Source organism: Hyperolius riggenbachi, chromosome 1 (genome assembly GCF_040937935.1).
Source record: "Hyperolius riggenbachi isolate aHypRig1 chromosome 1, aHypRig1.pri, whole genome shotgun sequence".
Classification (NCBI taxonomy): Eukaryota; Metazoa; Chordata; class Amphibia; order Anura; family Hyperoliidae; genus Hyperolius; species Hyperolius riggenbachi.
In genome coordinates, this window is record NC_090646.1 from 505,003,661 (window position 1) to 505,027,827 (window position 24,167).

Sequence of the window (24,167 nt, forward strand, 5' to 3'; positions counted from 1 at the left end):
TTAGACATAGGCATTGATGGAAAAAAAAAAAAATTGAGGCAAGGAAGCTCAGGTAATTAGGCAGAACAGACTGACTACATTGAGGTGATGTGGGATTAGCCAATTAAGGGCCAGTGCACACCAAAAACCTCTAGCAGATCCGCAAAACACTAGAGGTTTTTGAAGCAGAGTTTCAGAGGGGTTTTAGGCATGTTAACGACAGGCAGGTCGTAAGTGGTTTTACATGGAAACAGCCGCGAGCGGCCTTTCCATGTCAGTTCATGGAGGGTGCCTCCGATCGCGGCTCGCAGGCTAAATGTAAACATGCGGGGAAGAAATCCCCGGTGTTTACTCACACGTAAAGGAGATCAGCGATTCCCAGCCTCTGATAGGCTGAAGCCTATCAAAGGCGGTGCAGGACGGATCGCCGTCCTGTGCCTCCCATAGTAAGGAGGGAGGGAAGGAGGTGGAAAATCGCTATGGAGGGGCTTTGAGGAGCCCCCCCCACACAGAGCAGTGGCAATCAGGCCCCCCAGCAGGTCATCCCATGGGGGAAACAAAAGGGGGGGGGGGGGAAGGAGTCTGATCGCCCTGCCTCATTCCTGATCTGTGCTGTGGGCTTGAGAGCCCAAGCGGCACACAGATAAGCAGAAAAATAGCCCGGTCCTTAAGTGGTTAAGGGCCCGTTCACAATACAAGGCTTAAACGCTAGACATTTTAAACGCTAATGCAATGCGATGGGGGATACAAAAATCACATCACTCCAGTGTGAACACTCATAGGATAACATTAGCAAGAGCTTTTAAAATCACAAGCGCTTAAAAAAAGCTCTTATAGTGTGAACAATCCCTAAGAGGTTTTCTAAACATGCCTAGCTTTTTTTTGGAGCGTTTGTGTAGCAGATTTCATATATTGTTACAGTGAAGCTGTTACTGAACAGCTTCTGGAACAAAAATGCTCGGAAAAAAACGCTCTAATCTAGAGTTTTCCACTTTCCTATACTTTAACATTGAGGCAGAAACTCCTCAGAAATCTAAAAATGCTGCTTTTTTAAAAACACTCCAGAACCGCTCTGGTGTGCATCAGCCCAAAGAGTTTAGATGAAGAATAAAAAGGTATAGAACAGAGCCACAAAAAACCCTGACATTTCTGACTGGCAGGCCTGAGCTTGACAGCTTTGTAACTTTTGTGAAGTGACATTTAAAGCCAGGTGGCGCTAGGTATCTGGCAAGACATTCTACCCTTTACCAGAGTGCCCAAGAAGTAAATGGGTGAGGACAGTAATTGGTAGCCAAACAGCTGTGGAGGTCAAGAGGCAAGAAGAAAAAAAAAATAAAAACCTAGAACAAAAAAGTAATTGTACTTTATCAACTCCCTGGGAGCAACAGAGTTGGTACAATACTGGCACATTGTGGTAGTGTTTTGTCAAACATAGTAATGTTGTCTGGTCACAAGTTTCACAAAGAGCTAGGGTATTTGAAATACAACTTTATTATGATCTAAACGAAAACGGTATGGGAATAACAGTAACAAACAAGGTTCACCACTGAATATTGTGATGTGACTGTAGCAGTCTTAACTTAAAGATTTGAAACTTTAGGATTATTTGCAGTCCCAAACAGCTAAATACGCAGGTCCAAAATATGAAGGATTTTTCTCAACTGCCACATTCACTCCAAAGCCCATTCATCTCCTTCAGCATCCCAAAAAGATTTAAGCACATGTTCTGCTCAGCTAGATAATAAAAGTGGCAAACACGCTGCACCACTGACATCACAGGACAGTTGCCTATAAAACTAGACTTCTGACTCTGGGCTCGAGCTTCATTCATCTCACAGATCATCATCTTCATCTGGCAATGCTGTGGTCTGGGCAGCCTGTGAAAATCGGAAAAAAAAAAAAAAAAAAAAAAAAAAAAAAAAACACACTTAGGACTGACAAAGTAAAGGTGTACGGGGTCATCTTACACCCAAATCCTTCCGAAATTTCCCTCATGCAGCCAGCATACCATAAATCCACCCGGCCAAAGGTGCCTCCCCCTCCCTTGTAATAAGCAGAACGATTGAAACAGCACTCAGTCATTGATCCAGCGCTGGACGCCATGTACTGTCTTCACTGACGCTGGTCTGCCTGCATAGCTCCAGCTCACAATGTCAGGTGACTTCAAAAGCAGTAGCTACAGTAATGCAAGTAAGCCAGAGTAAAGGAAGGAGATTAGGATGCTGCATCCGGCGCTGGATTGGAGGGTAATCTTCCACTGTGGCGCTCTCTGCATATGTATTCTGTTCCCAGTGCCATTTAGTTAGAAAATGTTAATTCCTAAAAAAAAAAATTTTAAGGATACCTAAATTTAAAACGTACACCTAATGTGTGTATGGGGAGCTGTGCAAATCCATATCTTACCTCCCGTGCCCTGGTGTCACTCAGTTCTCCAGTAATAAAAGTCTTCCTGGTCAGCAACCTCTGACCCTACTTTGCAGTATGCCAGCTAGATCACCTTGCGACCATGCAAATGTCATATGGTGTCACCAGCGAGTGCAGTCACAGGGCTCCCTAGTGGACATACTGCTCAGGCACAGCATGTCCAGGTCAGAGTTCACCGACTAAGAACTGAATTACTTGAGTATGGAGGGAGACGCCCAGGGTACAGGAAGTGCGATAAGGATCCACAGAGCTAAACACATTAGGCATCCTCGAATTTAATTTAGCACTAAGGTATACTTTAATAAGGGAAAACTCCAGGAAATACACCACACAGTTTAGACAGCACTGGACTCTACAAGAAAAAAAAAATTGCACTAGCCCCTATTAGTCAGAGAGTTAATGGCTGCATGTGGGGTTCTGGAGTTAATGGCTACAATATTTTATGCAGTACAGCCATTAACCCATCCTGGTCCCCAAGTGCAGCTAGATACTTACACTTGAGTAATTAAAAAGTACAGACCTGACCTCAGAACTTCCACTCTGCTCTAAGCTAACAGCATAACCACCTTTAACCATGTAACCACCTTAGCGGTATGGACAAGCTCAGCTCGTCGATTACCACTGTGGTGGATTGCTCAGCCCCAGTGGGTCTTTGACAATTTTTTTTTTTTTTAAACACAAAGCTAGCACTTTGCTAGCTGCATGTTTCACTCGATCGCTGCCGATCTGCTGAGAAAGAGCCCACCCCCAGACCTATAGCGCAGCCTGGCCAATCACCACCAGGCTGCGCTAAGGGGTGGATCGGGACTCCCCCTGACAATCCGACTGTTGCCGTGGCAACGAGGGAAGCATTAAGAAAAAAATCCCGTTCAGAGCGGGATTTCCTGTTGGGTATGATCACCGGTGGCCATCGGAGGGGTGGGGGATGCCGCAGGGAGGGGGGGGGGGGGGGGGGGGAAATCATGTAGCTAGCGCTAGGCTAGCTACATGATTAAAAAAAGTGAAAAACCCACCCGCGGCCGAGCGCTGCAAAACAAACGCCAGGGTGGTTAAGGACTGCAGTCTTAATACCCCTTAAGGGCCTGTACTCACCTGAGCGGGAAAACAATGTAGCGAGTGGCAGCGTTCACCGCCACGGTTGCGGCTAGCGATAACCGCAACCGTGCTGCATGCAACGGTTTGCTGGTGACAAGAGTTCTGCGATTAGCGAGCGAAGCACACAATTCGCAATAGCTTCAAAACCGCCACAGTGTCCAGTGATTTTTCCGCGCTAATCGCAGGAAAATCACTCCCGCAAACGCCGCGGCGTTCTGCGATTATAAGTGTGAATGGGCCCTAAGGACCAGACACTCTTTCCATTCAGACCACTGCAGCTTTAACGGTTTATTGCTCGGTCATACAACCTACCACCTAAATGAATTTTACCTCCTTTTGTCACTAATACAGCTTTCTTTTGGTGCCATTTGATTGCTGCTGTGATTTTTAGTTTTAAAAAACATTTGACAAAATTCTTTTTTTAACTGTCTGTGCTGACATTTTTCAAATAAAAGTAAAATTTCTATATAAAATGTGTCCACATTTATTGTGCTACATGTCTGAAAAAAAATCCAATACGTGTATTTATTGGTTTGGGTAAAAGTTATAGCGTTTACAAACTATGGTGCAAAAAGTGAATTTTCCCATTTTGAAGCATCTCTGACATGACCACCTGTCATGTTTTATGAGGTGCTAGAACTCCAGGATAGTATAAATACCCCCATTTTGGAAAGAAGACATCCCAAAGTATTCACTTCGAGGCATGGTGAGTTCATAGATGATTTTATTTTGTCACAAGTTAGCAGAAAATGACAGACAATATATAAAGTTTTCCATTTTTGCTAACTTGTGAAAAAGGCAATCTGCCACAGACTCACCATGCTCCTCTCTGAATACCGTGAAGTGTCTACTTTCCAAAATAGGGTCATTTGTGGGGTGTGTTTACTGTCCTGGCATTTGGGGGTGCCAAATTGTAAGCATCCCTGTAAAGCCTAAAGGTGCTCATAGGACTTTGGGCCCCTTAGCGCAGTTAGGCTGCAAAAAAAATGTCACATGTGGTATCGCCGTACTCAGGAGAAATAGTATAATGTGTTTTGGGGTATATTTTACACATACCCATGCTGGGTGGGAGAAATCTCTGTAAATGGACAATTGTGTGTAATAAAATACAAAAAAAAAAAAATTGTCACTTACAGAGATATTTCTGCCACCCAGCATGGGTATGTGTAATAAAAAAAATTATACCCCAAAACACATACTACTGAGTACAGCGATACCACGTGTGACTTTTTTGCAGCCTAGGTGCGCTAAGGAGCCCAAAGTCCTAGGAGTACATTTAGGATTTTACAGGTCATTGAGGCATTTGGTTTCCAGACTAATCAAGGTTTAGGGCCCCTAAAATGCCAGGGCAGTATAGGAACCCCATTTTAGAAAGAAAACACCCAAAGTATTCAGTTAGGTGTATGATGAGTTCATAAAAGATTTATTTTGTCACAAATTTGTGGAAATTGATTTTCATTGTTTTCACAGTGTCATTTTCCACTAACTTGTGACAAAAAAAAATTCTATGAACTCACCATACACCTAACGGAATATAACAACATTTGTATAGCGCTTTTCTCCTGTCGGACTCAAAGCACTCAAGAGCTGCAGCCACTGGGACGCACTCAAGAGGCCACCCTGCAGTGTTAGGGAGTCTTGCCTTGAACTCCTTACTGAATAGGTACTTGACCTAGCCAGGATTTGAACCCTGGTCTCCCATGTCAAAGGCAGAGCCCTTAACTAGTACACTATCCAGCCACTACTTGGGGTGTCTTTCTAAAATGAGGTCACTTGTGGAGTTCCTATACTGCCCTGGCATTTTAGGGGCCCTAAACCATGAGGAGTAGTCTGGAAACCAAATACCTCAAAATGACTGTTCAGGGGTATAAGCATCTGTAAATTTTGATGACAGGTGGTCTATGAGGGGCCGAATTTTGTGAAACCGGTCATAAGCAGGGTGGCCTCTTAGATGACCGATTGTATTGGCACTGAAGTGCAGGAAGAGCAGGATGTTCTCAAATCGTGACCTGGACATGGCAGCAGAGGACATGGGCATGTGATGTATTGGGTGCGTAGACCAATAAGACCGCAATACATTCGACTAGACCCATGCTAAGGAGAAGGCCCCCAAAAAATGTTACGTTTGGAAACTTGGAGTGGTTGCTACCGAAAAGGCTGGGCATGGTAGCTTCTTGGATTGGCAGTTGTGTATTGTGTGGCATAACTGTTGGTCTCAGCCACAAGTCGTAGAGACCAGCAGTGATAAGAAAAAAAATTCTGTCACTGCGGTGGGGCGGGTGAGGGTATGGCCGGGTGATCAGAAGCCCACAGGGGGCAGATTAGGGCCTGATCTGATGGATAGGGGGTGACAGGAGGTGATTGATGGGCATCTCAGGGGGTGATTAGAGGGGAGAATAGATGCAATCAATGCACTGGGAAGGTGATCGGAAGTGGGTCTGAGGGGGATCTGAGAGCGTGGGCGAGTAATTAGGTGCCCGCAAGGGGCAGATTAGGGTCTGATCTGATGGGTAGCAGTGACAGGTGGTGATTGATGGGTGATCAGAGGGGAGAACAGATGTAAACAATGCACTTGGGAGGTGATCTTAGGGCAGGTCTGCGGGCGATCTGAGGTTGTTTGCAGGTGATCAGGTGCCCGCAAGGGGCAGGTTAAAGTCTGATCTGATGGGTGGCAGTGACAGGTGGTGATTGATGAGTGATTGACAGGTGATCAGTGGGTGATTACAGGTGAGAACAGATTTATACAGTACACAGGTTGGGGGGGGTCTGGGGAGGATCTGAGGGTGTGGGGTGATCAGGAGCACCAAGGGGCAGTTTAGGACCTAATCTAAAATATAGCGTTGACAGATAGTGACAGGGAGTGATGGGTGATTAGGTGCAAACAGTAGTCTGAGTGGGTGATCGAGCGGGGGTCAGTTGTCTAAGGGGTGCTGTGGGCGATCAGGGGGCAGGGTCAGTTTGTGTGCTTTCACATACACAGCTGCCTCCTACCCTGGTGGTCCCTCGATCACTGGGACCATCAGGGTAGGAGGCAGCCTGTATAATACACTTTGTGTAAATTAAAAAGTGTATTATACAATTTCTAGCAGCAGATCAAGGGTTAACCTGCTGGCGCTGCCAATTGGCCAGCGGGCTGATGTCACGGGTGGGCGTAGCCTAATGCCGGCAGATGTGTGTGATCCCCGACTAATCAGTCCCCCAGGTGCCGCCTATCGGCATTAGGCGGTGCCACTTTGCCAACGCCCATAGGTAGTGGGCGGTCAGCAAGTGGTTAAAGAAAACATTACTTTGTTCTAGCTTACAGAACTCCTGTGTTTACATATTAGCTCTGTCTGCCAAATTTCTATGCTGCCCTATCAAATTACACAAAGCTAAGGGAGGCTCTTCTCAAAAAGAACCAAAAATGATGCATTTCTGGTTTACTTGTGTCCTGTGCTCATACGAGTTCAGGCCTACTTAAATTCAAGCTTAGGAGGTTTATATTGGAGTATATATACACAGTAAATTAATGTCCAGATGTAGTACCTGTAGATCATGCTCATACTGTGCTGCCAAAGCAGGATCCATAACCACTTCGGGTGGAGCAAGGGCAGGCATGGCTACAAACTCAAGGTTGGGATCACCTATCAGCTTCCTGGCAAGCCAAAGGAAAGGTTTCTCAAAGTTGTAGTTACTCTTTGCAGAGATGTCATAGTACTGAAGGAAAGAAAAGAAACAAAAAACACATGATACAACCTAGTATAATTTAACACTGGCAAAACCAGCTCACTTTAGATAGGACATGATAATATGGACACCAGCAACAGAATATAAACTGAGGTAAATACTAGGCCTGAACGATTTTAGGAATAGATTGAATTGCACGATTTTTACCAGAAATTGCGATTCCGATTTTGTACATCATTTTTGCTACACAACCATGGATGAGATTGCTCTGAACATCCAGTCACTACTTGGCAGGGGACAGTCTGCAACTACTATTACTGCAGTCCCCTCTGTCTGCCCCGTGTGGGCTGCTGGCTGGGGAGGGGGGGGGGGGTGACAGTCACATTGACACTGAAAACATCACCACGCTGCAGCTGCTGGCTGGACAGCTTCTAGCAATCACACAGCTATTACACTCCTCTCCCCCTGAGCACTGATAAGTTACATGGGGAGTCACTGCTGTCATGTCACAGTAATGAGCAGTGTATAGATAGGAAGTCAGCTAGCTATATGTAGATGTAGGGAAATATGATTATATATTCCCCTATATATCTAGCTGACTTCTATACACTGCTCATTACTGTGACATGACAGCAGTGACTCCCCATGTAACTTATCAGTGCTCAGGGGGAGAGGAGTGCAATAGCTCAGTGTTCTCCCCGGGGCTAATTAGGTGGGCGGGCCGCCCGGCTGATTTGAAGCCCCGCCCACCTGTTGGCATGTGCTCGCCTGGGGCTTTTAGTAAACTTCACATAGGAGCGCTTCATTGCCTGGTTTCAATCAGCGTCAGCCTCGCACAATAGCAAAGGCTGATGCTGTACACTGCAGGAGCGCTCCTCTGCCTGTCAGCCCAAGTGTTCTGGTGATCGATTCAAAGAGTAAAAGGTTGCCGGCACTACAAAGTCTGTAACCGTATCACTGGGAATAAGGAAGGCGAGATGTTCTAAAGGCCACCTTATTGTAATAAATACTGCGTGCTCATGACAGATGAATGGAATACACACATTGGATCAGCATCAATAGGAAAAACAGTTGAGTCAGGCACTGCAGTGATTGCTGTTTTAATGGTGTTTCAGGTTGAAGTAAATTACCATAATTGTACAAAATTGTGACGTTTAAAAGGTAGGTACAAAACATCATCATCAATGAAAAATTCGTCAAGTGCAAAATTCGTCAAGTGCAAACATCTTGTACAATTATGGTGATTTACTTCAACCTGAAACACCATTAAAACGGCAATCACTACAGTGCCTGACTCAACTGTTTTTCCTATTGATGCTGATCCAAGTGTTCTGGTGAGACAGGGAGGGATTGGGGCTGGGTGGGTTGTAAGGGGCAGGACTCCTGCTCCGAGTAATGGAATCTAATTTTTAACGGTGCCCACTGCCTCTCACTTGTGAATGAAAACAGAGCAGTAAAAGCAAAAAAAATTTTTTTAAAAAAAAAACCCTTCACACCTCTGCATGTTTGTTTATTGGCTTTGGGGGCAGAGGAGACACAGCCATGCAGAGCATGTTTAACCACTTGCTGACCGCGCGTCGGCAAAGTGGCAGCTGCAGGACCAGCGACGCAGTTCTGCGTCGCAGGCTAATTAATCAGGAAGCAGCCGCTCGCGCGAGCGGCTGCTTCCTGTCAATTCACAGTGGGGGCTCCGTGAATAGCCTGCAGGCCGCCGATCGTGGCTCACAGGCTAAATGTAAACACAAGCGGAAATAATCCGCTTTGTTTACATTGTACAGCGCTGCTGCGCAGCAGCGACGTAAGGCAGATCGGCGATCCCCGGCCAATCAGCGGCCGGGGAATCGCCGCCATGTGACAGCCTGTCACTGGCTGCACAGGACGGATAGCGTCCTGTGCAGCCCAGATTGCCAGGGGGGGACAGGGATGAGAGGGAGGGGGGAATTTCGCCGTGGAGGGGGGCTTTGAGGTGCCCCCCCCCGCAACACCCAGGCAGGCAGGAGCGATCAGACCCCCCCAGAACATCATCCCCTAGTGGGGAAAAGAGGGGGCGATCCGGTCGCTCTGCCTGCACCCTGATCTGTGCTGGGGGCTGCACAGCCCACCCAGCACAGATCAGCTAAAACAGCGCTGGTCCTTAAGGGGGGGGTAAAGGGTGAGTCCTCAAGTGGTTAAAAGGCAGCCCCCTGTGCACTTGTCTCCTGCTGTGTGTTTCTGGCTGGCCCCAGCTTTGTATCCTGTCTGTAGTGCTGCCCCTCCCCCTGCACACTGGGGAAACTTAGTGGAGCTGAACTCCTGCACAGGACAGAAGGAAAACAGACAAATGCACCCTGTATTTAGACAGTTTAGCCTGTCTAATTTGATCTTTCTGTGTCACATGATTGCAGATTAGCTCATTTAAAAAGCACTGAATGTTAACATGTCTGCTTCCAAGAAAGCAGGAAGTGGACACTGCAGATTTATTGCAGCATTTGTATCAGCTGTAACAAAGAAAGGTTTTTCTTTAAAGGACAACTGAAGCAAAACGGATATGGAAGCTGCCATAATTTACTTATAAGCAATGCCAGTTGCCTGGCTGTCCTGCTGATCCCCTGCCTCTAATAATTTTACCCTAGCCTCTGAACAAGCATGCAGCATATCCAATGTTTGACCATATTCTCAGATCTGACAAGATTAGCTGCATGCTTGATTCTGGTGTGATTCAGACACTACTGCAGCCAAATAGATCAACAGGGCTGCCAGGCAATTGGTATTGTTTAAGAAGAAATAAATATGGCAGTCTCCATATTCTTCTCACTACAGTTGTCCTTTAAAGGTTATGCTGTTGTGCATCTTTTAGAGCAGAGAGCAAGTTCTCTGTTCAGGTCTGCTTAAAGTGAACCTCCGGACTAAAAATCGACTCAGCAGCACTGAAAAGACTTTGTGTTTCTTTAACAGTTTCACAGCATCAGAACTTTGTTTCTCTTATACAAGCCTCATTTTTAGCTGCACAGAAGAAAACTGCCCGGGCTTTTTTCCCCCCGATGCTGTGCAAAGCATGATGGGATTTCTGATTTTGTTCTCGTTCTGCTGTTTTGGTGCAATTTTTTTTTTTACATGTTGAATTTGACATTTGAAGCCTAGCGTGTGCAGCTGGGAGGGGTAATCAGGACACAGGATAGTTGTAACTGTGTCTCATGCTCCTTGTCACATCCTTTCAACCAAAAAGATGGCTGCCCCCATGAATCACAAACATTTGCCTGTTCTTTTAAAACAGGGTGGGTAGGAGATTATATTACCTATCTATTCTAATTAACATAACTAATGTAACTTGATGACAATATGTTTAGGCTGAAGTTCCCCTTTAAAAAAAAGGACCCGAGCACCTTAATCTGAAACAATCTGCTAGGTACACACAATGCAATTTTCTGACAGATCTACTGTCAGATCGATTATTCCCAACATGTCCAATCTGATTTCTCCACGATTTCCTATTGAAGTGAACAGAAAATCAGAAATCAGGCATGTTGAAAATTGTCGATCTGACAGTAAATCTGTCCAGAAATTGCATTGTGTTCTTAGCAGGTCCATCGGCTTGTCTCCTCATCCTCTTTATTCTGTAAGCAGAGTTGCATTCCTCCCTCGCACGCCACCCGGCTACTTTTTCATGCCACCCGGCTGGAAAAAATTTACGGAGAGAACACTGTAGCTGTGTGATTGCTAGAAGCTGTCCAACCAGCAGCTGCAGCGAGGTGACGTTTTCAGTGTCAGTGTGACTGTCACCCCCCAGCCAGCAGCACACGGGGCAGAAAGAGAGGGGACCCCAGTAATAGTTGTTGCAGACTGTCCCCCGCCAGGTAGAGAGCTACAGAAGTGTTAGTCAATTACTGCGTTAATGGCTCTCCCGGGCAGCGTGTCTCCTCTTCATCTTCCGGGGTAGGGGCGGGACCAGCCGTACTTCCTGTATCTGCCCCATTCACCAGCCTGACTGTCACCCGGAGAGGGAGAGGCATGGTCTGATTTGCTAACCCCTCACTGGCCTCCTCTCCAGTAGCTCTGTTTTATTTACATAGGCAGAGCATGCACCAGTGGCAGAGAAAACTGCAGCAAAACCAAAGCTTTGACGGTCTCAAGATAGTCTTAACCTTGATCATGATTTTCGGTTTAAAACCGAAAACCGTTCAGCTTTAGTAAATACAGCAACACAAACTGGTTCACACAAAGCCTTGTCTTTCAAAGTCCAGGAGCAACCACAAAAATGCATTGACAACCCCCCCCCCCCCCCCCCCCCCCCCAACCAGTCTGGGGACGGAGGGGAAAGAAAAAAGAAAGTGCAAAAACCACTGCAGTTACAATTTGAACTGTTAGAAAACATGAATCTATAACCAACCTGAAGATTCTTCTTCCTATGAAAGACGATGGATTTTGCTTTAACTTTTCTGTCCTTAATGTCCACTTTGTTACCACATAAGACTATGGGGATATTTTCACACACTCTTACAAGATCTCTATGCCAATTTGGTACATTCTTGTATGTGACTCTTGAGGTTACATCAAACATAATAATAGCACATTGAGCTGCATGAAGAAAAAAAAAATATATATATATTAGTGAATTGAGAATAGCATAATAGAAATACATGTATGCATGCTACTTTAATTGAGGATTAGACCTTCAATGTTTATAATAAAAAAAAAATTAGATGTCAGACGTTCTAACACGGGATGGTTTTGACCATCTCTGTCAAGAATCTTGCGTGTACTCCCCTCCCCAGCGATCTGCCTGGCTGAAAGCAGTTCTCTTCGCCCACTGGGTGACAACTCCCATGCAGTGGTGTTAGCCCCAGTATAGCAACAGAGCACACTGCCAGGGAAGAGTCTGTACAGCCTCAGCCCTGCATCCCTGCCAGATGAGTGTATGAGGCTTTAACCTCCCTAGCGTTCTGGACAGCCTGACCAATCTCCACCAGGCTGCGCTTTGGGACGGGATTTCCTTATGGGCGTGATCACCGGCAGCGATCAGAAGGGTGGGAGGGAGAGAGGAGAAACATGTAGCTAGCGCTAGGCTAGCTACATGATTTTAAAGCGAAAAAACCCTTCCCGCGGCCATGGGAATTGAAACGCCCAGCAGGTTAAGTTTCCTGTATGTGATGCACAATCTCGCCAAATCCATTTAGTAGAAGGGTAAACTTAGTGAATATACTTTGAAGGGATATTTTAATCACTCCTTACTGAAAAGAGGCTGGACTGAACAATTAATGCCCACCTTTAGGAATGTCAATGAGATGCAATAAATTTTGAGTTGATGCAGGATTATGCCAATTTAAGCATCTTGAAAATTGACAAATGGATGCAATTCAATGGGTTCATTTTCAAATGCATAATCCTGCATCTCATGGACTATCTGCTTCGTAATCCAACAGTTGGATTGCCTTCTTATCAGCTGTTTGAATAGCAAAAGACTAATGCGGAATACACACGGCGCGTTCGCGCACTCGATTCCCGTCGATTCGTTTATTTCCAACATGTCCGATTTGGATTTCGATGGATCGTTAGGTCGATTCGGCATACTTTGCATGCGAATCGACCTAACGATCCATCGAAATCCAAATCGGACATGTTGGAAATAAACTAATTTCCAACATCGAGTGCGCGAACGCACCGTGTGTATTCAGCATTAGTTTTAAATTGTTTCACAACAGTTTTATGGGGCTTTACAGACCAATTTGCCAGATAGTTGGTAGGTGTGTATGAACCTTTAACAGTATGCTACTTGGAATAAAAGCATTTGATTAGCCCAGTTCTAGGCTGCATAAACTTTACATGAAAGTTTGCATGCAAGCCAGAATTAGCATCTAATTGATCGTCCCTGTCTGAAGGACTTTAGCTGACTAGCAATACAAGCACTTATGTGAATTTACAATATGACTGAGGCTGCAATGAGGTGACTGCTGTCTTGCAGCAGCATTTCCAACACATGCTCTCTATGGATTCATTTCAACACTACATAAAAGCTCACCTTGGATGTAGTATCCGTCTCGCAAGCCACCAAATTTCTCTTGACCAGCAGTATCCCATACATTAAATTTAATAGGACCTCTGTTTGTGTGAAACACCAGTGGGTGGACTTCGACACCAAGTGTAGCTATATAGGAGGGAAGAAAACCCGTCAGATCAGCAAATAAAAGAAACTTCAAAAACTTAATTCAGCACATTGGTACAAATAAGATACTTAAACGTCTAAATGGTCTTCATATACACACACACACACACAAACGTACTGTTTGGTATGGTTTAAACTTGCAAGTTTTTTCTAAAGCACACTGAAAAACCAAACATTATGTACCTGGTTTTTCAGATGACACTCTCCCCCAAAATTGGGAAGTCACTGTCTTACTATATTCTAAGTACTGGGAGTACGACTTACAAACACCCGCCAATAAAAACCACCTCAATGTTAGGGACTCTATAAAAATCTAACAAGACTTGCAAGTTGCTTCTAGAAAGCAAAATTAGGCAACCAGCTAAAATGATTTCGTTGGGAGTTGCTGCGAATACAAATTCAGCAAATAGGAATAATTAACTAGACCCTAGGCGCAGAAGGGTTGGACTAATCACAATTGCTAGGGTTTAGGGCTATATAACATTCTGCCTCTAGTGGCAGATCAGGATCAAGGAGAGTAAATTTCTTTATCTTTAAAGTCAAGGTGAAGTAGATCTCCATTTCAGTGACAGATACTTCATGTACCAAGAAGCAGCAATTAAATCATGTCTCAAGGCCCGTTTCCACTGTAGAATTTGCATAATATATTTCAATGGGACTGTTTCCATTACAGGCAAAACTCCTCACCAGCGGGGAAAAAGAAAAGCCACCTCTAACAATTTTCCACATGTGCTGGTGAATAGCAATGAACGAGGAACAGCTTACACACAAATATGCAAGGCTAAAAACGCATGAAAATGTGCATACACGTGCAAATATGCAATTTTTTTGTATTCGAAAGTGCCTCGTTATAGTGGTAACGGCCTCAAAGATCTTTGTATAAACCTGTCTCCATAATTCCCACCCCCACGTCACATAGTGCCAGATCGCGTAGGTCAATTCATGTCGATGGAATCTGCTCCACTGACATTAATTGGTTTCATTTTTCTTGCAGGGTGTGTCCGCATCGCTCCTAAAGGAAATGGGCCCTTTTACATCGTAAAATGTGGATAAATGTTTGTTTGGACAACTGGCTTTGGACATAGTATAAAATGTTTTCAATGCGCTTTTAGATTTTGTGTTAAGACTACTTACAGTTCATACAATGTAATTAGGGAAGATCAATGAGAACCAAAACTACAATTTCAAGCTGCATATAGTTTACATGAAATTTGTATGCAAGGAGACATTTGTATCTCATTGACCATTTCTAACTAATGTGTAACAATATGTAACAAGAATAGTGCTGTTCTTTGCACATTGAGACAACTTTGTAGGTATGAAAAACTTGAGTCACTTGTAAGTAGTGGACTGTCTGTATATATTGACCTGAGGAAGCGGTCCTGTACCCATGAAATTTAATTCAACCTATGTGGCATGAACATTGATGGAGGCAAGACAATTACTTCTATACTATATGATTTAAAGTTGTATTTTGGGCACCTCCTACACATAGTTTTAGCTATCTTTAGCCATCTGTCATTGTAACTAGTTTTGTATTTTGTACCACTGTCCATATTTTATACCTCTTGTCTGTTCTATTTTGTATAGCGCCATGTAATATGTTGCTCCCTCCCCCAGCACAGTTGTGGGATTCTGCTATATAGCCAAACCCAACGCAAAACCTCTTAACCGTCACTATACCACCAATTACCTTCCTTTCCATTACTACTAGTCCCTCTGCCATTTTCACTGCGCACCACTATAGCCTCAGCCTTACTGCCTATGGTGGCACCCAAATTTCTGCCAATACCTCTTTGATAAAGCAGCCTGAGCACCATTAACTAGGATAAAATGGAGCATTAATCCAAATAATACCAACATCCTGTTTACTTACATTTAATCTTTTTAGGCCACAAAACGTGTACATACCTACATATTTTTTCTCAAATTCACCAGTCAAGTGACGTTTTACAAATGTTGTTTTGCCAGTACCCCCATCACCAACTAGAACAAGCTGAAAGGAAAAATAAGAGTTACCATAAAATGTACAATTTACATGAATCGAATGATATTAAAGCAATTCTCAGATCCTACTAAAGTCCCCTGCAGGACCCTCTTTCCAGTCACACAGATCTTTAAAGGGAAGGGCCAATATAGATAGATATTTTGTTTAAAATCTTCTCACCTGGGGGCTTCTTTCACCCCCTGGCAAACGCCCTGTGCACTCGCGACAGCTGCCGTCCTCACTAGGTCAGGATCTACTGCACGGCTCATGGAGTCACACTGACGTCCTCCGGATTGTACTGCACAAACACAGAACTACTGCCACTACAGTCCAGATGATGTCTACGTGAGCCGCACGCTGAAGTGCAGTAGGCATCTTGTACCGGAAGAGACAACGGGCCACTGGCAGGGAGTGGAGCTGCGACGAGGGCACAGGACGGCAGCAAGATGCCCCAGGTAAGTAGATTTTTTGCTTTACAATCACGTTGGACCTTCCCCTTTAACTGCATGAATAAGCGCATGCCTAGAAAAATAAAACCGATCCTGCAGAGGTAAAAGCTGTGCACTAGCAGCTTTGTTCTACTGGGCACACGACTCGTACTAGCCACTCTGCTGTCCCATGGAAGCCTCAAGTATCTTCTTTAGTCAGGTTCTATGAATTCACAGCCTGTATGCCCCCGTCACATTCCCATGGCTGGAAGTGTGATGGGGATGTGCATGCAGCAGGGCCACATGCGCACACAACTAGCCCTGACTAAAGATACCAGAACAGAGCAGCCGAGGAGGAAGCCCACGTTCTCATTGGGCTCAGAGTAGCCTCAGGTATTAATCGGGTAGACTTTAGGGGCTTATTTCCACTATATTTAAATATGCAGCATTCCCCCACATGTGCAGTGGCCATGGAAATATTGCCTATTCAAACACCAGCATGCCATCCATATTGCTTGCTGGTGCGATTCTGGACAGCATACTGCAGTTTTCAGTAGCACACATCTGATTCCCTATAGCCGTGCAAGTCTTCCTCTTCATAGGGAACATAACTTATGCCCCATATGCCTACTCTAAGGACAAGGTGGGTGAGGTCAACGCTGTGTAGAGGGGGGGAAGCCTCAAGGTCCCAATGAGGCTTCCCACACCATCCTCTGTCCCACAGGGGTCTCACTGTAGCCATCCGAACAGCGGCCTGACAGCCTGTTCAATATTTACTTTTCCAGGCTCCAGCGGGGGCGCTGTTGCAGCCTCAAAGTAGACAGAAATGCCAGATCTCAGTCGGGTCCGCTCTACTGCGCAGGTGCCGGAAACTTGCGCCTGCGCAGTAGAGCAGACCCGAAGGCGATCGGGTACTTCCACCTGTTTTGGAGCCGAGAGCCCCCACAGCTGCGCAGGAGCCAGGAAGGTAAATATTTACATCACCGCTGTTCGTAGGGCTGCAGCGAAACCCCCGAGGGAAGGAGGAGGACGGCGTGGGAAGCCTCATTGGGACCCTGAGGCTTCCCCCTGCAAAGGAGTGTACCCCCAGGGAAACTTTGATGTTACTGGTTCTCTTTAAGGGCCCGTTTCCACTTATGACTCACGCGTCTGCGAGACACGCAGCTTCACTTCAGACGACTCCCATCATACCCGCAGACGAAGAAGTTAAGCCGCGTGTCTTGGCTATGGGATTTGTAGCCCCCGCACCATTTTGGATGGTGACGTCAGCTGAATCGCTAGCGCAAGAGATTCGGCCAGTGACACCATTCTACCCCACGGCAGTTTCCCTATGCGATTTGCCTTCGGGGAAACACTACAGATTCGGTGCGGAAACTACACCAATGGAAACGGGCCTAAAGGATTTTAAAATAGACTGCTGGGACTGTTTCAGCCCAAATGCACCAACACTCTGCAGCAACCACTTCTTACTAACTACTACAATAATAATTCATAGACCGCATTTATAAAACATTAATAGAGGCATCCTCTATGGTTTAGGTATCTTAAGCCCCATCTACACGATACGATTAAGATTCTATTTACGATCCGATTAAATCAAACATGTCCGATCAGGATTCTATTTCGATTTGCCATTGTTTTGCAATGACAAATCGAATCCGATCGAACATGTCAGATCTAACCGGATCGTAAATAGAATCGTAATCGAATCGCACAGAGAATCGTATTGTGTAGATGGGGCATAATGAACATGCTGGACTTTATTAAATGGCTTCTGCTTGTAACAATTGGCCTATTGTCCTTTCCTCCCCACAGACAACTCAACAAGGGCAAAATATTAATCTTAACTTGAGGGGAAAAAAAAGTTCTGGTTGAACTCAATGGAGGTACATCTTTTCAACCCAAATAATCATTTAACTGTAACGGTGTAAAAAATAAACCCTTTACTCAAAATACTCAATTCCCCTAAGATACTCATGAACCTAAGTGGCATGGCGATACAATACTTTCAATTTACAGTGCATCCAAGAAAACAAAGATTTCACATACACTAACTACACTGTAGTGAGTCCCTTCCCAACATTCCTCAATACAATCCACTTGAATTAAAACAAACTTTACCTTGAACTGAACTTGAGGCTCTGTTTGGGCTGCCATGATCTGTGCCTGGTTAGGAAAAAAACAAATTCAGATTTTCGCTGTGTCAGCAATATGCACAGCTGCATTGAGAACTATATAATAGACCACTCATCCCCCAAGGCAGACAACTTCAGGATTCATTCACACAGCTAACAGAGGGCCCACAGTCACCCCACACCACCCCCTAATATACTCCTACCGCCCCACGGCCTAGTATAGAGAAGCTTTATGATGAGCTATTTCACTGTGGCTCAAAAGCTCTTTAAGTGGCCAAGCTATACCTCCCACTCAGTAAGTTTGCCTTAAAGGTTAAATAATCTATTACAGCACACACAACAACAAAACAAGTAGCAGCGATCGGGAGATCACGTGACTGTTGGCATGACCACAACTTTTACCCACAGGAGTCCAATCAGCCGAGTTTGCCTAACCACGTACAGTCAGCACCTCTGGGCTTAGCGAGAGAATCGCTCAGACACGACCCTAGGAGCCAGTCCAGCGCCAGGAGCAGGGCCCAGAGCTGCTCCCGCCATTCATAGCCGCCACATGTGGAAATAAAAGGAGTCTAATGGCGGAGCAGCACTTCCTGTCCGCCGCCCATTGCCAGGCCCGTGCTAGGCAGTTCCCCGCCAGCATCAGCTCAGCAGCCACTTAGGCCCGAGCAGTAGTGTCAGCGGGCGGAGCCCGGTCCGGAATGCCGAGTCACGGGGGGGAAGGCCGCCACACAGCCGCAGCGCGCACAGTCACCAGCCCTCCCCAGCCAATACTCGACATGCGCTACACACCCCGCTACACTACCGGGCCGCAGGGTTACAGAGTTGGCACAGCAAAAGCGCGCCAAGCCGCCGCCCCCTGTCAGCAGGGCCCGCGCCGCCACCCGCTCTCCTTCCTCGCACCCAGCGGCTATATCCCACCCAAACCTACAGCAATCCGCCCCACCGAGGCTCTACAGCCGCTACGGGAGCCCGGCTGCCTGCGCGAGCCAGGATGGCCGGGATGTGCGGCGGATGGCGCGCTCCTCAGCAGCACCGCTGATCTCACCTTCCAGAAGCGTCTGTGTGTTAGGCAGCGAAAGAAAATGGCGGAAGCGGGATTCAAATAGTAGGGCGCGCGCTGTGGGCGGGAGCAGCGTCACGTGGGAGGGCTGCTGATGTCATTGCAGCCCAGACTGCGGCTCGCTGAGCGGGAAGGGCTCTTTGAAACACGAGTTCCAGAAAGAGAAAGAAAAAGGAAGAAGAAAGATGGAGCGTTCTGAGTTCACTCAGCCAATTATGCGGTGCTTCGCTAGAGCTCTGATCTGTAACGTGCCAGATCTCCAGAGCGCACACGGCGAGCTCACTATGAAACATTAGTTTGTTCCTTCTTTATAGGACTTTTATTATTTCTATTGTTCTGTATAAGACTGGCATGCTCTGTCCATTGTTGTCTGAAGATTATTGGTTCTGGTTACTGAGGCTTAGTTCACACCAAAGATTGCTAGGGCGTTGTGATTTTGAAAAGCGTTTTTTAATCAAGCGTTTCAGGGCCCATTCACACTTGCAAAACGCTAGCGCTTTTGTTTGTGTTTTGCTCTGGCGATTTTTGGCGGTTAAAGCGAAAAATCGCCATTCACACTTGGGGTGATTTTCTGCGATGGTGATTAGTGCTTCAATAGCATTAAACGCGAGCGCGGGGAAATCCCCTGAAAATGGTGCAGGATACAAATTTGCATTTGGCGATTTGCGTTAATCGCCAGTGATTAATGCAAATCACCCAAGTGAGAACAGGCCCATAGGATATTATTGCACTAGTGCTTTAAAAAGCGCTAGAGCGTTTTGCCAGAATCGCCAGCAAAACGCTCAGATGTGAACGGGGCTTTTTTCCAGGTCAAAGAGTTCGCTTCCTGACTTGCGTCAGGGAGTGAATTAAAAAACGAAGTGTGCAGGCAAACGCTGGGAGGCGCATTTAAAAAATGCGTACAAAATCGCACAACGTTTTAGATGTGAACAGCCTCAAGCTGAATAGGTCCAAAAAATGAAGTGTGTTTGCAGTTTAAAAAAAAAACATAAAGTTAACCTGAGTCAAAGCTTGAGTTAAAAACAAGCTCTTACCTTGCAGAGGGAAGCCTCAGGATCCTTTTGAGGCTTCTTGTCAGCATCCCCCTGTTGCAGAGCGTGGGCCCCTTCCTAATTGGGGCCATGCAGCTTCTCTTCCTTATTAATGGCCGCGCTGCAGACTCGCGCACCTGCTCGCTCATCCACAGTATTTTATTTATTGTATTTATAAAGCGCCAACATATTACGCAGCGCTGGACATTAGGTTACAGACAATAGGGGTGATATACAGCAATATGACAATACAGGAATACAAGAAAAACCAGATCATGCAGCACAGTATGGGTACAAGGTAATGCTTAGTCAGTCACGGGATCTGAGCATGGAGATTAGGACACAAAAGGAGGAGGACCCTGCCCAAAGGTTTACAATCTAGAGGGAGAGGTAGGGACACGAAAGGTAGGGACCAGAGTTCAGCTGTGGGTTTGGAGCACTTGTGAGGGGTGGTAGGCCAGAGTGAAAAAGTGAGTTTTGAGGACCTTCTTGAAGATGTTGAAGGAGGGGGCTGCCCTAATGGATGGAGGTAGGGAGTTCCATAGTGTTGGAGCAGCTCTTGAGAAGTCCTGGAGGCGTGCATGGGACTGGGTGATGCGGGGGGGGCGGTCAGGCGAAGTTCATTGGAAGAGCGGAGTGAGCGGCTAGGTATGTACCTCTGAGTAAGATCAGAAATGTAGGTTGGACAGGTTTTGTGGATGGATTTGTAGGTCAGACATAGTATCTTGAATCTGATTCTGGACTGGATAGGAAGCCAGTGGAGGGATTCACAGAGGGGAGCCGCCCTGGTGGAGCAATGGGAGGAGTGGATAATTCTGGCTGCCGCAATCATGATGGACTGCAGCGGGGCAATTCGGGTCATAGGGAGACCAGACAGAAGGGCACACAGTAGCACAGAGTTCGCGGCTCTGGCTTACTGAGCGGGCTCAGTCGGCTATTGCACGGCCATGTACAAGGAAGAGGAGCTGTGCGGCCCCGATCTGATTAGCGACAATGCAGAATAGAGACGGAAGCTTCAATAGGATCCTGAGGCTTCCCTTTCTTTAGGTAAGTATCTGATTTTGTGTACCCAAGCTTTGGCTCAGGTACGCTTTAATGCTGCTATTGAAACACCCTCAGGGTTGTATTAGCCAAGCGAAAGTGCGCTTGGTGTGAACCAGCCCAAATACCCGAGGCGACTTGCTTTGTACAAATGGAGCAAGCAGGCATGTTTGAACAGTCATCATGCCCACTGCTCCTCCTGTTTACATTCATCTTCCTTTGTTCCCTTGTAAAAGTCACGCATAACTGTACAAGCACTGGCCTGGCGGGCGGCATCCTTGATTGTGGCTTCATTGCCAGGATTGCTCTACGGATGCATATTTTGAATAGTTAAAGAGACTCTGAAGCGAGAATAAATCTCGCTTCAAAGCTCATAGCAGGGGCATGTGTGCCCCTGCTAAAATGCCACTATCGCGCGGCTAAACGGGGGTCCCTTACCCCCCGAAATCCCCTCCGTGCAGCCGGGGATCTCTTCCGGATTGAGGCAGGGCTAACCGCCGCAGCCCTGCCCCATGGGCGTCTGTCAGCGCGTATCTCCGCCTCTCCCCCGCCCCTCTCAGTCTTCCTTTGCTGAGAGGGGCGGGGGAGAGGCGGAGATGCGCCGCTGGAGCAGCAAAATCTACGACCGATTTGGTCGTTGATTTTGCGGGGGGGGGGGGGGGGGGGTGAAGGGACCCCCGTTTAGCAGGGGCACACGTGCCCCTGCTAACTATGAGCTCTGAAGCGAGAATTATTCTCGCTTCAGTGTCTCTTTAAGTAGTGCATGCACAGAGCACTCCCGGCCATGGGAGCCCGATCAAGGACACGTACTGCCGGGCCAGGGATTACGCAATAGCGAGCTACTCACTGAGGCTTTTACAAGGGAGCAGTGGGCATGAAGATTGCTGCCCGTATGTGCCTTTGGTTGTGGAAAGCAAGTCACCTTGGGTATCCTTTAACCCATTAGCTGCTATGAATGAGTTATCTTGTGTACAATAACTTGTGGTCAGGGCTGCAGCAGCAGGCTATACTGGGCTAATAATAGAGCTGCTCCTGCGTCCGGATAAGGTAAATATCAAGCACCAAAAAAGAGAAAAGGATCGGCCAGTATTTGCTGCTCAAGTGCAATATTTTAATCGTTGCCAAAAATTCATAATACCAATTGGATATAAAGTGTTAGTGAATCACTTCCATATTACAAAGATATACTTTGAAACATGTTGCTGTGATTGTGAGCATCAAGCCTCATCTACAGATGTGTTCAGATTGGAGAATAAATTTCTACATGTCTGTAATGCTTCTCGATCAATCTTAACATCATATGATTATTGAGAGTATCCACTCATCACCCTGAGAGGTAATCAATATGGTATTAAAGATTATAACCAATATAGGGCATGACCAATAAGATCAATAATACACAATTCTGTATAAAAGACTCCTAAAAGCAGTCCCCATGCAAGATAATATATCAATCTAGCCCAGGTATGGGCAAACTTGGCCCTCCAGCTGTTCCAGAACTACAAGTCCCACAATGCATTTGCCTTTATGAGTCATGACTGTGGCTGTCAGACTCCTGCAATGCATTGTGGGACTTGTAGTTCCGTAACAGCTGGAGGGTCAAGTTTGCCCATGCCTGATCTAGCCCATAGACCACTCTGAAATGCAACTGCAATGATTAGTGGATATCGTTATATCTCAGAGTCCAGTACCATAAACGTACTACAGTGTTCTCCCAAGGCTCTTTTAGCTGGGTGCTCTACCCAGCTAGTTTTGGTGAGCACCCGGCTGTCATTGGCTCACCTCCTCCTATGCTATAAGCACAGTTGCTAACAGAAGCACCAGCCCTGCATTCTTTCATCTCGCCCCACCCGGCTACTTTTTTATACCACCCGGCTACTTTTTTTATACCACCCGGCGACTATTTCATGCCACCCGGCTGAAAAACAAATTCTGGGGAGAACACTTGATACTATTGTATCCATTAAGGGTCCAACCATGTCCTGATCTGATCTAAATTTGTGAGCATAGATTAATATTTTATAGTTCAAGCACTCAGAGGACCTGCTAAAGTTCCTCGTTCACTCCCCCACTGCTGTAGCTTGTGGATTTATAAAATCAAAATTTTACACAGGGCTGTGGAGTCGGTCCAAAAATCCACCGACTCCTCAGTTTAGGATTCCACCGACTCCTCGACTCCGACTCCTCTAATTTGCATATTACAATTTTGTTGATTAACAGTATGTAACGTGAAATTCGTCTCTTAACTGCCAACGCTTAGGAATTTTACAAGACAACTGAAGTGAGAAGGATATGTAGACTACTATATTTATTCCCTTTAGACTAAAACTAGTCCTTGGTAAGAGTACTTGTAAAAGGTACAGACTGGAACAAAGAACATCTATCAGGCCCTAGGCAATGTAAGTGTGGGTACATGTAAGAGTGATGTGCAGGTACTCTGCAGGGGAATGAGGAGATTCTTCCTCTATTACACATTCTTCATGCACAATCTGAACAAGGTTTATGGGTGATAAACACCTCTGTGTTCAATGTGCACAACATTCTCAGTGGATTCCCTGCAGCTCTGTGGGGAGAGCATATGTAGAGTATAGTACTACTGTGTAACAAAGTAAACCTGAGACAGATGAAATTAAAGTTTTATACATACCTGGGGCTTCCTCCAGCCTCCTTCAGGCGAATCAGTCCCTCGCTGTCCTCCTCCGCCACCTGGATCTTCTGCTATGAGTCCAGGTATGTCCCTCCTTGCATTTACTGCCAGTTGTTTTACCTACTACTTTCTGGAGTGTTCTAAAATGAATAGGCTATAAGCAGACTGAACCATGGTTTCAATGTGTGCCCAGCTTTCAGGAACATAAAGGAATGACTTACTTATTCAGAAGTTGTTCATCATGAGCGTTCCTTGTTGGTTACATAATGCTGATAATTGCAAATATGTCCTGTTCTATGAAAGCAAATCTATATTTAGTCTATATCACACAGTCAGCACTTTCAAATAATTGTAGTCAGTCACTCTCTCAAAGTGACATACCTCTTCCATATACTAGGATAGGTGGTGCAATGAATTCACCAAGTAATAGAATACCAGAGTACACAGGAAACCCACACCATTATAGGAAGAACATACAGAGTCCATGCTAACAATGTCCTGACTCCTGAGGTAAAGGGAAGGCCTGAGCTGAAAA

General features: G+C 45.9%; 1 protein-coding gene across 2 annotated transcripts; it reads right to left on the reverse strand.

The window, feature by feature from the left end:
• Positions 1-1,452: 1,452 nt before the first annotated feature.
• On the reverse strand, positions 1,453-18,962 carry RAN (RAN, member RAS oncogene family). Of its 2 annotated transcripts, none has more exons than XM_068243459.1 (7): positions 18,899-18,962; positions 17,840-17,884; positions 15,215-15,299; positions 13,160-13,285; positions 11,531-11,718; positions 7,024-7,194; positions 1,453-1,856 (listed from the first exon to the last, which is right to left on the reverse strand). In XM_068243459.1, the coding sequence occupies exons 2-7, from the start codon at positions 17,873-17,875 to the stop codon at positions 1,812-1,814; spliced, it is 651 nt and encodes a 216-aa protein (XP_068099560.1). In that variant the 5' UTR covers positions 17,876-17,884; positions 18,899-18,962; the 3' UTR covers positions 1,453-1,811. The 2 variants fall into 2 exon arrangements, with proteins under 2 accessions (XP_068099560.1, XP_068099559.1); XM_068243458.1 differs by lacking the exon at positions 18,899-18,962 and adding an exon at positions 18,782-18,857.
• Between the last annotated feature and the right edge of the window lie 5,205 nt (positions 18,963-24,167).